This window comes from Trachemys scripta, chromosome 1, assembly GCF_013100865.1.
Source record: "Trachemys scripta elegans isolate TJP31775 chromosome 1, CAS_Tse_1.0, whole genome shotgun sequence".
Taxonomy (NCBI): Eukaryota; Metazoa; Chordata; order Testudines; family Emydidae; genus Trachemys; species Trachemys scripta.
In genome coordinates, this window is record NC_048298.1 from 23158618 (window position 1) to 23171448 (window position 12831).

Below are 12831 nucleotides of genomic sequence, written 5' to 3' on the forward strand. Positions count from 1 at the left end.
CCTCTGCCTTATATACTACTTCTCCCTCAAGCATCGAACACATTTGTAAAATTAAGCCATTAATTTTGTATGTCACATGGATTATTTCACTGGAATTTGCCAAAATAAAGACTAATGTCCACACAAGCTCAAATAATTCAGAGTATGTTAGAAAAACAGAAAAACATTCTGTTCGGTAGAAAAAAAACATTTGATAGAAATATAGATCAAATATTACTTTTTCAGAAAAGGGATAGTGCATATCTACGATATACATAGCCTTAAATAAATACAAACCCTGATAAAAAGAAAGCAGCATGCCAGATATCTCTGAAGACGGCGCCAATACTGTAAGGGGTGCTTGTACTGTAGCTCTGCACTGTTCCCTCCTGTGTGTTATCTGTGGTACTAGAGCCATCTCCTTCCCTATGTACTTCCAAATGTGCTGCTTTCCTTAATTTCCTTTATCAGAAGAGATTAAAATTGGAAGGCATCTTTATAAATGTAATCCATTAGCTCTATAACGTGTTCAACAATTTTTGTAAGCATGCAAAATAAACTTTTTAAAACATTTTAATCTAGTAATTTACCATTGTTTTAATAAACATTATAAAACATTCAGCACATTAGAACTGTCCATTTTCATTATATAATTTCTTCTAGACAAAAACGTAAATTCACTAAACACTAAAGGCTCAAACCCGCAGTTGTGAGTAGTCCCACCAATTTCAACAGGATTACTCATAGTAGTAAACCCTATTCATTTAAGTGTTGGCAGGATGGGGCCCATGTTTGCGGTTGCACTGTTTTTCTTTTAATTTGGACCTCCAACAGGAAGATTATTGATCAGTATTGAGTACTGAATAATATAAGTTTACATTCATAGTTACAGAACAGTCTCTACCAATATTTAGTGACACACAATTTGAAGCAAAAAGGTTCAATACATAGCCAAATAAAGGTGAAATCACAAGACTAAATGTTTTAAATCACTTTTAAAGTTTAGTAAACATACACACAGTACTCAAATTTCTTACAAAACAATGCATATCATACGCTATTGTAGACAAAACCTTGCAAAATGGTTCAGAGATTGTATATTCCAAAATAATTTCACGTACTCATGATCCTAACTGATAGAAAACATTTTAGTATAGACTGTACCTTCTTCTTTTACCCCCTGTGCTAGGTGGTGGTTTAGGAGTTCGTGTTGAAACAATCTGACAATGCACAGTTCCAAGTAGCAACATTAGCCATATTGGCCCAATTACTTCAGTCAGAGGTATGTTATGTGGGCTTGCTGCTGTATAGAATAATACTATTGCGGCAACTGCAAAAAAAGGAAAAAAAAAATTTAATTCAATGTCTGAATTGTTTTGAAATGCTCTATTGGTCAACTAACAGGGATATTTCACAAAATTAAAACTATTCACATCTCTAGAGATCCTTTTCCACATCCTAACTGCTCTTCACCTAACTCACTCAAGCCAAATATATCTCTGATACAACTTGCATTGCTAAATGACAGGTTGCAGATTCTACTCTAATCTTAGAAGTAGAACCACACCCATTCTGATATCTTAATTATATGCTGCAAATATAGATGTAATTTCTGACCCAGACACATGGAAACAATTTCCAGGTCTGGTGATCTCAGAGGATAATTGGAAGAAATCTTTAAATAGGATTACTAGAAGATTAAAAAAATTTACTAACAACTATAGGACAGTATCACTTATTCATACTGTCACATCTATTATAAATTTATCCTCATCTGTATGTAGACCACAGCATGGCATGTTTACATATGTTTTGGAATTGTAATAAAATGGATCAATGTGTTTGATATTATGGGACATTTTTTATTATATCTCACAAATACCATGAGTCCTCTGAACTAGAATGTCAGCTTGTTTCATGGAAAGTGTCCTGATGCAACTACTTCTTAGTTGGTCAGAAGAAACCTATATAAACTGAATATTCATGCATCAAGAAATGTGTCACCCGTGGAAACTTTTAAACTAGGAATTGTTCATGCTTCCAAGAAAATTCTTGAGGTGCATGAACTCATGGAATCCAACAATCAGAATAAAGCTCATATATAATTTATTAAAACTGGCCTCTGTGCTGAAAGTTATGAACAAACCGATTTATTTAGGAACAGCAAATATCAACTGAATAGGGGATGACACAGGATCAACCCTGATCATACAGCCACAGTGAACATTTTTTTCATTTTAAATCACATTTCCTAGTTGCTTGTCTTCTAGAGATAAGTAAAACATATTGTACATCTACAGAGAAAGATTTCTCTAATTCTGCCAGAGTCCTATCCCCCACATTGTCAGATGCAACGAAAGCAGATCTGGATAGTACACTTTCCCTTGCTGCTATGACACAAGTAAGTGTCTGTAATTCCCTTTGGAAAGAAGGCACAAGTCCATGTAACACTGCTATCTTGGCCATGCTGGGGCAATAAGTATCATCCTGGCTGATCATCTTCACAATCTTCCACATTAGAAGGAATGGTGGGAAAGCATACATCAGATCTGTACCCCAATGTAGGAGGACTGTATCAGAGAGTGAGCATCTGGCTCCTGCTCTTAACACCAAGTGCCCTTCTTTTTGTTCAAGTCTTTTGGTAACTAGATCTTTATCTGAAGTACCAAAGTACCCCAAAGTAGCTATGAAGCCACAAAGTATCATTTGTGCATCTGGGAAAAGTCTCTATGTAGCTGGTCCACTGACTCACTGAGAGACCCTGTCACATGCAGAGCTACTGTTCTATTGTCTGTGGCTACTTGAACCACTGATCTTTGCACTGGAGTACTGAATGATCTGACCAGAGAGAGGAATGATCTGAGTGCCAACAAACTGCTCTTAACTCCAGAACACTGATATGAAGGCAAGACTCCTGGTGATTCCAGAGACCTCTTGTTAAAAATCTCCAATTAGAGGCACAGGGGCACAGATACACCTACAGTGGCGCACCCATAGGGACACTACTCAAAGAAGAACTTTTGGATGCATCTGGTCAGTCCTGGATCCAGGATGGAACGAAGACCTCCATCTTTCTTTGGAATTAGGAAATAGTGGGAGTAGGAACCCCAATTTTTGAGATTTTCCTGAACCTCCTCTACTGCTCCCTCCATTAATAAAGTGGAGATTTCTATTCTTAACACCAACTTGTGAGAGGGATCCATGAAGAGAGAGGGAGGGGAGGTTGATCTGGAGAGAAGATTTCAAATTGTCCTTTTATAATAATCAAAACCATCTGTCTACAGAGTCTTTTGCTACTTGCTGTAAACATGACAAAGGGTCTCCAATTGTTAGGGGAACTGAATTCAAGGTTGTTTTGTTGCTCTTGAACTTCATGCCACACATGCACTCTAACTGCAGGTACAGAATGGAGGACAAATTCCTTTGTCTCATCATGGATTTAAAGGGACATCTTTTATATTGCTACCAAGAAGCAGTGATTGCCATTGATGCCGCTGGCAGTGTTGTCTGCCTTTGTTGAAATATAAAGATGAAGAATAAGATGGACAATGTTGCCTTTGCTATTTGAAGGTAGGTATAGGAATTTTCCTCTTAAAAGGTTGCAAGAAACCCTGATGTATAGCTGTTGATCTTGTCTCTCATTTTCTGTAAGACTTCATTTGTTTTAGAACTAAAAAGTCCATCCCCTTCAAATGCAAGGTCTTCAATCTTTGACCTTGTTTCAAAGATTCATTTTAAAGTAACAAGCATTATACCATAGTAAATTCTTCTAAATTAAATGTATATATATTTATTCAATAGTTTAAAAAAGGAAGGTCCGTTTGTGGATATTTGTTGGGACACATATTTGCATGTTTTTACATTCTTTGTATGTTAACATACTTTTAATCTGATTTTAGGTTGGTGAACATATTACATGAAAAAATATACCCAACTATCCACAGACTGCATCTACCCAGAGTAAAATCTCCCCAGTGATTTAAAATATACCCAGAATGCACAGCTAATTATAGATCCTAAATGCAACACCAATTATGGTGTTTAAATACACTTAGAAACAGGGTATATATAAAGACAAGCAAAAGGAAGTATTACTGGGAAGTGGAGCTAGAAGTTTGGGCAGCAGAGAAAAACGGTGGAGAAAATAGTTGATCAGAAGAGCTACTGGAAGGGTGCTAACGAGGTTATTTTCCTCAGGGCTCAGAGTTCTGGTATTCCCTGGATGTTCAGAAAACTCTTAATATTCATATTCATCATAGAGAGGATGGAAGCACAGCACAGATTTCACTGTTCAAGTGGAAGGGGTGCTAAAGTGGCTTTAAGCTACCATTAAACCCTCCCAATCCTGGATTGTTCCATGCCCCCCTGTGTAATTTAGAAAGCCTTGAAGCCTCTCTCCAATGCCTACTGGCCACAATGCTGTGTGCTGCCATCTATGTTCTCTTCCCCCGCTTTTGCCAGGACTTATGAGGGGGTCCTAGGAAAGTAGCCTTTATCTGAAGTAAGCTGTGTAAGTTAAAAGTGCATTATTAGGACCGCTCAGCATTTTGAAAATACTGGATCTTGTCAGTACTAAGTGAACTTGACAAGATACAATATTTTCAAGATTGTTAAAAACAAATGTTTGCTTTTATATTATCTTATTATCCAATTATACCTTGTAGAAGGTAAAGAACAAGCAGCCAGAAAAAGATGACGTTTGATGTCACTTGTAACCACCACCTGTAGAAAAATGGAAAGAAAACTACTCGAACAATTCCTTTTCGGGTCAGAGAGGTCCAAGGACTTTCAGGTTTTGCTTTAGCAAAGGCAGATCCTAAAATTAAAGACAACAAATGTTATTCTTAAAAACACTTATCTAATAAAGTTCTGGTTACCATTTTAGTACAATATAAATCACAATGCTGTCTTGTGTATTAATGCATCCATATGGTACATACATATATACACATGCACCACCCAGGTGGTGTAAAGGCAACCTGCTGCAGGATTCAAAAGTTCAAATCCACCTCCAGGTACCTCATAGAATAAAGCAAGCAACCATTAAGGATTTTTGTTGAAAAGTGAAAGTTTATTTTTTACTGCATGATTTTATTTTGCTATATTAGAATAAAGTTAGGTACTCTTTACTGTGTTATGCATAACTTCAGTTTTTCTGAGTTACCTAAAACACATTACAAATAGTCAAATGACCAGGAATTTAAGATTTACATAGAGTTGGCTAAAGATACATTTTATGGATACTGTTAAATACACTAGCAACCAATGGGGTCCAGAAGAAAAGTGGATGCTGCTCATTCTTAACTGGCAAACACACACATTTGGAAACTTCAGGTAATAAATGTGCTAGACTATACAGGCAACATAGGAATGCAATTTTCTCACCTATGCCAAAACAGGTGCTCCCAGTTGGGCTAATTAAGGGGGCAGGGCTGCACCTGCAGTTACAAAGGTCAGACAGAGAGCCAATGAGGCAGAAATGGCTGAGAGAGAGCTAGGAAGAGGAACTGGGAAGGGAAGAAGTGAGAGCCTAAAATGTAAACGGTCAGCTGCAGAACTGTTTGTGTAAGTTTAGATAATAAACCTGCCTAAGAGAGACTGTGGGTGTGGCAATGAGACCATAACAAGTTGGGGAGAAGACCTCTTTGACATATGGAAGAGAAGGCTAGCACTGATATCGGCCCCTGGTACAAGGGGAGAGAGAGGAGAATTACTGGTGCCAAGAAAAAAGGGAAAGCCCAAGCATTGACTGAGCCCACCTAGTTTGGCTGATTAAGGAAGATGGAGGAGATGATACATCTATTGGTTATAGCACAGCAACACCAGACAGCTGCAGTACAGCAGCAACAGGAACAGCAAAGACAGAGGCTATGCTCCTACAGTTGACGAACAGGCTACAGAAGCAACAGAGGCACAACTTGCTGCTCAAAAACACTGGCTAGAGGCCCTCCCTTCCAGCAACAGGAATGTCTATAGAAGCAGTTAGGTCAAGAGACCCAGGGGAACCTGCTTGGTGATGGAGAGGGAAGCTCAGATCAGCTAGTCCCTGGCCTGGTGAAGCTTAGGCCAGAGAACGACCCACAGGCCTTCCTTGGAGACAGTGGCAAGTGCAGCAGGCAGGAAGGAGTCAATTTACATAGCACTGTTCCTGATGGGCAAGGCAGAGGCAGCATACCAAGCAGTAAGTAACGAGCAGACAGGCTCCTATCCTGTGGTGAAGGCTGCCATCTTAAATAGACTAGGACTGACTTCAGAGGTGTATAGCACCGGTTTTGGGCTGAACCATTTCCATGGGGGCCATGACCACACATAGCGATCAAAGATTACAGGACCTCATGGCTTGGTGGCTATGCCCAGAGACGAGTTCAACGGAGAAAATCATGGACCAAATCATCCTGGAACAATTTTTAAAAGGTCCAATCAAGGGAGCTGAGCTAGGCAATGCCAGCCTAACTCAGTGTGGGAGGAAGTCAAATGGGCAGAAGCCTTCTCTGTGGCTGAAGGAAATGAGCAGCCTGAATGATATGGCAGAGTTAAGAGTGACCCAACAGGGTCACAAAATAGTCTCAGGAAAGCTCTCATATAGCCCAAAACAGGAGGCTGCACAGGGGCCACCAGGCCCCTGCACTTTTTGGTTTGTGGATGGAAGAAGTCTGGAAGGGGCCTCAAATCAGAAAAAAAGCCTATCTGTGAAAGAGGCAGGGTTTTAGTCGTTTGGTTTTTTTTGTTTTTTTAAAGGGACAGGTATGTCACAGGGTGGCTAGCCCCTGTAACTGAAGTAGGTCCTGCCTCCCTGTGCCAGAACATGTGCTCCCAGTTGAGCTAATTAAGGAGGTGGGGCTGGGGCTATAAAGGCATTATGTGACCTGGGGCTATAAAGGGTAAGAGAAAGACCCAGTGAGGCAGAACTGACAGAGAAAGCTAGGAAGCTGCAGGACAGCCAGAGTTTGGGAGAAGAGACCGCAAGAGCCCAATATGTAAAGGGTGAGCTGAGAAACTTGTTTGTTTGTTTTAAGTTTGGACAATAAACCTATCCAAAAGAACGTAACAGTTAGTCTGTAACAAGCTGCAGAGAAGTCCTGCCTTGTTTCATAGGTCTACAGATGATAAAGCCTCCCAAGCATAACAGAGTAATACATTTTAGAGGTTTCTAAAACTAGCCTATACTCCAACTTCTGAAGCAATGGACATTTATAGATATTATGACCATAAATCCCATATCTTCTTATAGTTACAGTGCTTTTAAACCGATTTTTGTTCACAAAAAAATTATGTATAAACTGTTACTTTAACACTTATGCCCCCTAGTCATGGGCCAAGACCCTATTATACTAGTTGCTGTATAAACATAGAATGAAAAGGTGAAAATTTAACTGATTCCTGTTCTTAATTACACCTCTACCCCGATATAACACAAATTCGGATATAACGCGGTAAAGCAATGCTCTGGGGGGGCAGGGTTGCACACTCTGGTGGATCAAAGCAAGTTCGATATAACACGTTTTCACCTATAACGCAGTTAAGATTTTTGGCTCCCGAGGACAGAATTATATCAAGGTAGAGGTGTATAATGAATTTAATGCAAACCTATTTATAAAAGACATCTACTGAAAAACATGAAGAGCTGTACAGTAAAACTAATCTAAAACAAAAATAAAAACACTGATCTCTAGACAGACAGATCCAACCAAAGGATCTGGTACAGGGCAAAACCCACCACCATTCAGGCAAGTCACTAACACATGAGAGATCAATTCCCAGTTAACACAATCCCTACGGATGAAAAGGAGGCAACAACATATAAGAGAACAGAAGAAAGGGATGATGGTTCTAAAAGGATAGGCCTGACAAAAATAAATGGGACCTGCACTGCATCAAAGACAGTCTAAGACTTGTTTTGAAGAGAGCTCCACAGCCTCTACTGAGACACTCCTGTCCCTGACCCAGTTGGAGAGTGAGCATGCCCTGCCTGATTTTAATTGTGGAGCAGAGGCATAAGGTCAGAGGTGATTGCTTCAGTACTTAGGGACTAACCTATGAAGGGCTTTATACAATACTATGACCTTGAATTGTTTCCATTCTGCTCATAATCTATGGATATTTCCACAGTGCCTAACACAATGGGGTCCTGGTCCAAGACTAGTGCTCCTAGATGGAACAATAATACAAACAAAATAAATAAATAGCTCTGCAGTGCTAGCCACTCATATTCCTGGGAAGAACTACTCCTCTGTAGATTGCACTTTCAAATACTTAACAAAATACCAGTAGATCTGGTCCTTCAGCTTTATATTGCCAAATAAACATTGCATTTCATGTTTCACTTAAAATAACCGCAGGGTATTATAAGCTAACAATAATTCTTAGATCTCTGAGTTTATTCACCCAAGGATATGGTTATTACTGAGTTAGCAGAAAATATTCATGCTATACTGAAATGGTCTCCACCTTCTCTCCCTTTCTTTGTTCCCAAAACCATTAGTCTTTTTTAAAACTGACTTGTGTTTATTTTTTGTTGCTCCTTTACTTTGTACTCCATCTTATCCTTTTTAAAAGTGAATGGGAGCAGCCCTCCATCAAATGAGCTAGTCTGAAATGGGAACACAGGCACTTCTCAGGGTCACAGCTCAGTTTTCAAAACTCCTCAGAGCTCCTGTTGTGTCACGTAGGGATTGGCCTCATTTTGCTGCCAGCTCCTGATTTAAGAGGGAGTTGAAAGAGAGGAAGATGAAAGGAGGCATTGGTGTGAAAAGAGGGGAAAAGGGAAGCTAAAAATACAGTAAAAGTTACTTATTGGGGTGGAATGTAAACCTTCACTGGGTCAAGGAGCAACAGAGATTCTGAAAGCGGAGTGAGGCTGGTAAGTGACAGAGTGATATGCACATGTCTGTATATGCATTTAGATTAGGAGTCCCAAAGGCAGCAGCCAATCAAGACAAGGATTTGTACTCTGAGGCTAAGAGTTATTAGCCAATAAGTATGATCAAATACACCTATTTTACAGGGAAGAAATAAATGTACAGCATCTATAAACCCCTTCTCAGACTATGCTCAAGCTTATTCCTTGAAGTGTCCTTATCAGGATTTCTTGAACTTTCCTCTGAAGTTTCTTAAAATGGACACTATCAGATACAAAACAATTAGCAATTGTTTCCTTTTTTCTTAAGACTATGGCTATAATAAATCTACATGATCAACTACATACGGCAACTAAACTGATTTAATTTTAAATTTAGACATAAATAGGAGACAACTGTTTCCTGGTGTTTCTTTAGCCGTAGAGTTTCTTCTCATTTTTATAGTTATACTCAACTCTTCTGCTGCAAGGCTATCAGGATAAAGACAATTATTTTTATAACTGTCCCCATAAGGTCAAATTACTGACAAATTCAGCATTTACTAGCTCAAGCCTTACCTCTTACAAGATCGACATCTATGAGGTCTGGCTTCACATGTCCAGTTTTCTTTGGCTTGTTCCTCAGACCCTGCAATATGCAAAAAATATTGGAATCTAAACACTACAACCGAAGATATACATTAGCTAAAAATAAGAATGGGGGTCAGTAACTGTCTTAAATGTTTTAAAAAAAAAAGTGTAAGAAAATGCCAAATTCACAATTTGAAATCTAAAGTAACAAGTGTTCCAAAGAACAATGTACCTGGTATTAAATACAAACAATGTGTTAAAGTAAAGCCAAGATGGGGTAAAAAAAATTTCAACAAATAGGATAATGTAATGAAAACTAATCAATTACTGCCCCTTTAGGGTGAGATTTTCAGAAGTGCCTAAAAATTCTTATTGACTATGATAATGCAACATACTATACACACATTTGCCAGAGTTAGTAATATACTTGGATTGTGGTTTACTGTCATTTTCCTTATTTAAAACACTACACCCTTTTTCTCTTTAATCGCAATCTATATACACTAAGGCAACAGGAAATCCCCTCCTTCAGCTTCTAGCTCCACATGCTGCCTCCGCCCGCAAGCACTGCCCCCGCAGCTCCCATTGGCACAGTTCCCAGCCAATGGGAGCTGCAGGACCTGAGCTTAGGGTGGATCAGAGGCAGCAGATGGAGCTTGGGGCTGGGTAGGGAATCTGCCCCAGCCCCACCAACCATCCCCCCCAGCACCTCCCAGGCTGCAATTCCCCCCGCCCCCCAAGCACCCATGGCGTCCGCCCCCCTAGCGCCCACTGCACCCCCCCCTCCCCAAGCACCACCCCCAAGTTTTAGGCAGGAGTATATACTAAAAGTCATGGACAGGTCACAGGCTGCGAATTTCTGTTTACTGTCCGTGACCTATGACTTACTAAAAATACCTGTGACTAAAACATAGCCTTAATTATGGTTCATTTGGTTTCTGAAATTTGACGTCAATTACACTGGCCACATTATGGGGATATGGACTCTATAGAGTACAGTTTTTAGGGATTGAAAGTTAATATGTTGTTCTCAAAAGCAGGTTAGTGGTGTGGAATTACTATCAGGGATGGTTGAACCTTATCCTTCTGTAATATTTTTTAAACTGATGCATAAACTGCAGTTGCCTTTGTAAAACATTTAAGTATTTATTTTCAAGAATGTCAATTTCATTCATAAAATTAGCAATACAAACTTACTAAGTTATGAGTTAAAGGGTATATCTACACTGCAATAAAAAATCTGCAGCACTCAGTTTCAGAGCCCAGGTCAATTGACTTAGGTTCACAGGACTTGGGCTGTGAGGCAAAAAATTGCAGCACAGACATCTGGGCTCAGGCTGGAGCCCAAGCTCTGAGACCCTCCTCCCTAATGGTGTGTCAGAGCTCAGGCTCCAACCAACACCTTATCATCTGCACTGCAATTTTTAGCCCCGTGAGCCTGAGTCAACTGGCTCAGGCCAGTTACAGCAGTGCCAAGAGTCTTTTGTTGCAGTGTAGACTTACCTAAAGTCACACTATACCTATGGCAGAAGCAAACAAATGTCAGTGATAATTAGTCATATTACTGTAATGCCAGAACTGGCAAATTCATCTTATGACAAGTAGATGCATGAATGCATGCAATTTTCTCCATTTAATTTAAATGAGTAATTTCAGTTTGGCATGCTCAAACAGGTATGATGTTGGTAATATTGAACAAGACAATGCTGTTGCTACAGATTTAGATCAGATAAATCAGAGGTGTAGAATGCTGGAGAGACAAACAGAAGAAATTAATCAAAACAAAGCAACATACCATAGAGCACAACTAAACATGGTTATACCAAGTTAAATATATTACAAGACAGCAAATATGGATAAACTAGCTGCATGTAAAAATTAAAACACTGTCAGATAAGTCTTGTAAACATGATGTGTAAAAGTCTTCCTTCAGTCTGCACATCAGTCTGATTATTGAGATGTTATGCTGAACAAAAAAAATAAGTCTCCATAATGAGAAATGGGAATCTTAATAGTTACAAAATTTGCTGTAGATCACTGTGAAATCTGAAGCAAGACAGCTCCAAATGTAAAAGGAAGTTCATCTATCACAAAAAAAAACATTATTTTAAACATGTATAACTTATGGGAGTGGGGGAGAGTTTTGTATTGTGGTGTGAATCCATGCCACAGGACCCTCTGTTGCTTCTTCCAAAACTGATATCTCTATCAACAGGAAATCCTGTTTAAGCCTCATAGTAGTTTAATGAGCTTAAGGCAAGCCTTACTTCGGCCTTGCAAAAGAAATTAAAACTAATAGTAAAATGTTTTTTTACCAATATAAATAAAAAGAGAACTAGAAAAGAAGTAGGGTTGCTATGGGGTAGAGCAGTGGTTTTCAAACTTTTTTCATTTGTGAACCCCTAAAATATTTCAAATGGAGTTGCAGACCCCTTTGGAAATCTTAGACAGTCTACAGACCACCAGGGGTCTCAGGACCACAAGTTGAAAACCAGTGAGGTAGAGATTAAACAACAATAGGTATGGCTCACAAACTAAATGAATATGTTGTCCCAGTTTTCAATAAACAGTGATGATGCAGACCATGGGGGCAAAGGCAGGATGCTAATGGGAGCGAGTATAATGACAGAGGGATAGAAAGACCTGGATGTATTAGTCTATCACAGGATGACTAAGCCATCAAAACGATGCAGCTGTGAAAAAGGAAAGTGTTTGCCTAGCATGTATGAAGCAAGGTATTTCCAGCAGAGATAGGGAAGTATTAATACCCTTGTACGAGGTACTGATAAGATCTCATTTGATATAGTGTATACAATTCTAGTCACCCATGTTCAAGAAAGAATTCATATTGGAAGAAGTACAGAGAAGGGCTACTAAAATGACTTGGAGAGCCTACTTTACAAGAGGAAACTTAAAAGGCTTGGCTTGTTTAGTCTAGCAAAAAGAACACAGCGGGAATATGGCTGCTCTCTATAAATATGTCACGGAGTAAACATCAGAGAGGGAGAAGAGCTATTTAAGCTTGAGGACAATGTTGGCCACATGAACAAATGTGTATAAACAGGCTATGAATAAAGTTAGCAGGTTTCTGACTAGAAGAGTGAAGTTCTGCAACAGCCTTCAAGTAGGACTGGGGGGTGGGGTTGGGGGCACAGGGGAGAAACCTAACTACTTTTAAATTGGGGCTTGATATAATCATTTACAGAATTATATAATGGGGCTGTTTGCAACAACAGTGTACTGGACCTGGAAGGGATCTCCTGGGTTATATTCCTAGATTATTTTAAATTTATACTGTGAGGTCTCTTAAAATATAGCACCATCTTCATAATTAAACATTCTAATAGGCATCTTAGATACACTTTATAAAGAATAAGCTACATTATATTTTCATTTCTATGGCACTAAATCTGCAACTTTCAACT

General features: G+C 39.2%; 1 protein-coding gene across 4 annotated transcripts in view; it reads right to left on the minus strand.

The window, feature by feature from the left end:
- Nucleotides 1–12831, minus strand: part of PHTF2 (putative homeodomain transcription factor 2) — a 145306-nt gene that overhangs the window by 58609 nt on the left and 73866 nt on the right. For all 4 annotated transcript variants that reach the window (XM_034765851.1, XM_034765841.1, XM_034765823.1 and 1 more), the window contains 4 exons: nt 9395–9464; nt 4637–4795; nt 1144–1309; nt 277–441 (listed from right to left, as the gene is read on the minus strand). In XM_034765851.1, coding sequence (XP_034621742.1) covers nt 277–441; nt 1144–1309; nt 4637–4795; nt 9395–9464 — 560 coding nt within the window. The remainder of the gene's footprint in view (nt 1–276; nt 442–1143; nt 1310–4636; nt 4796–9394; nt 9465–12831) is intronic.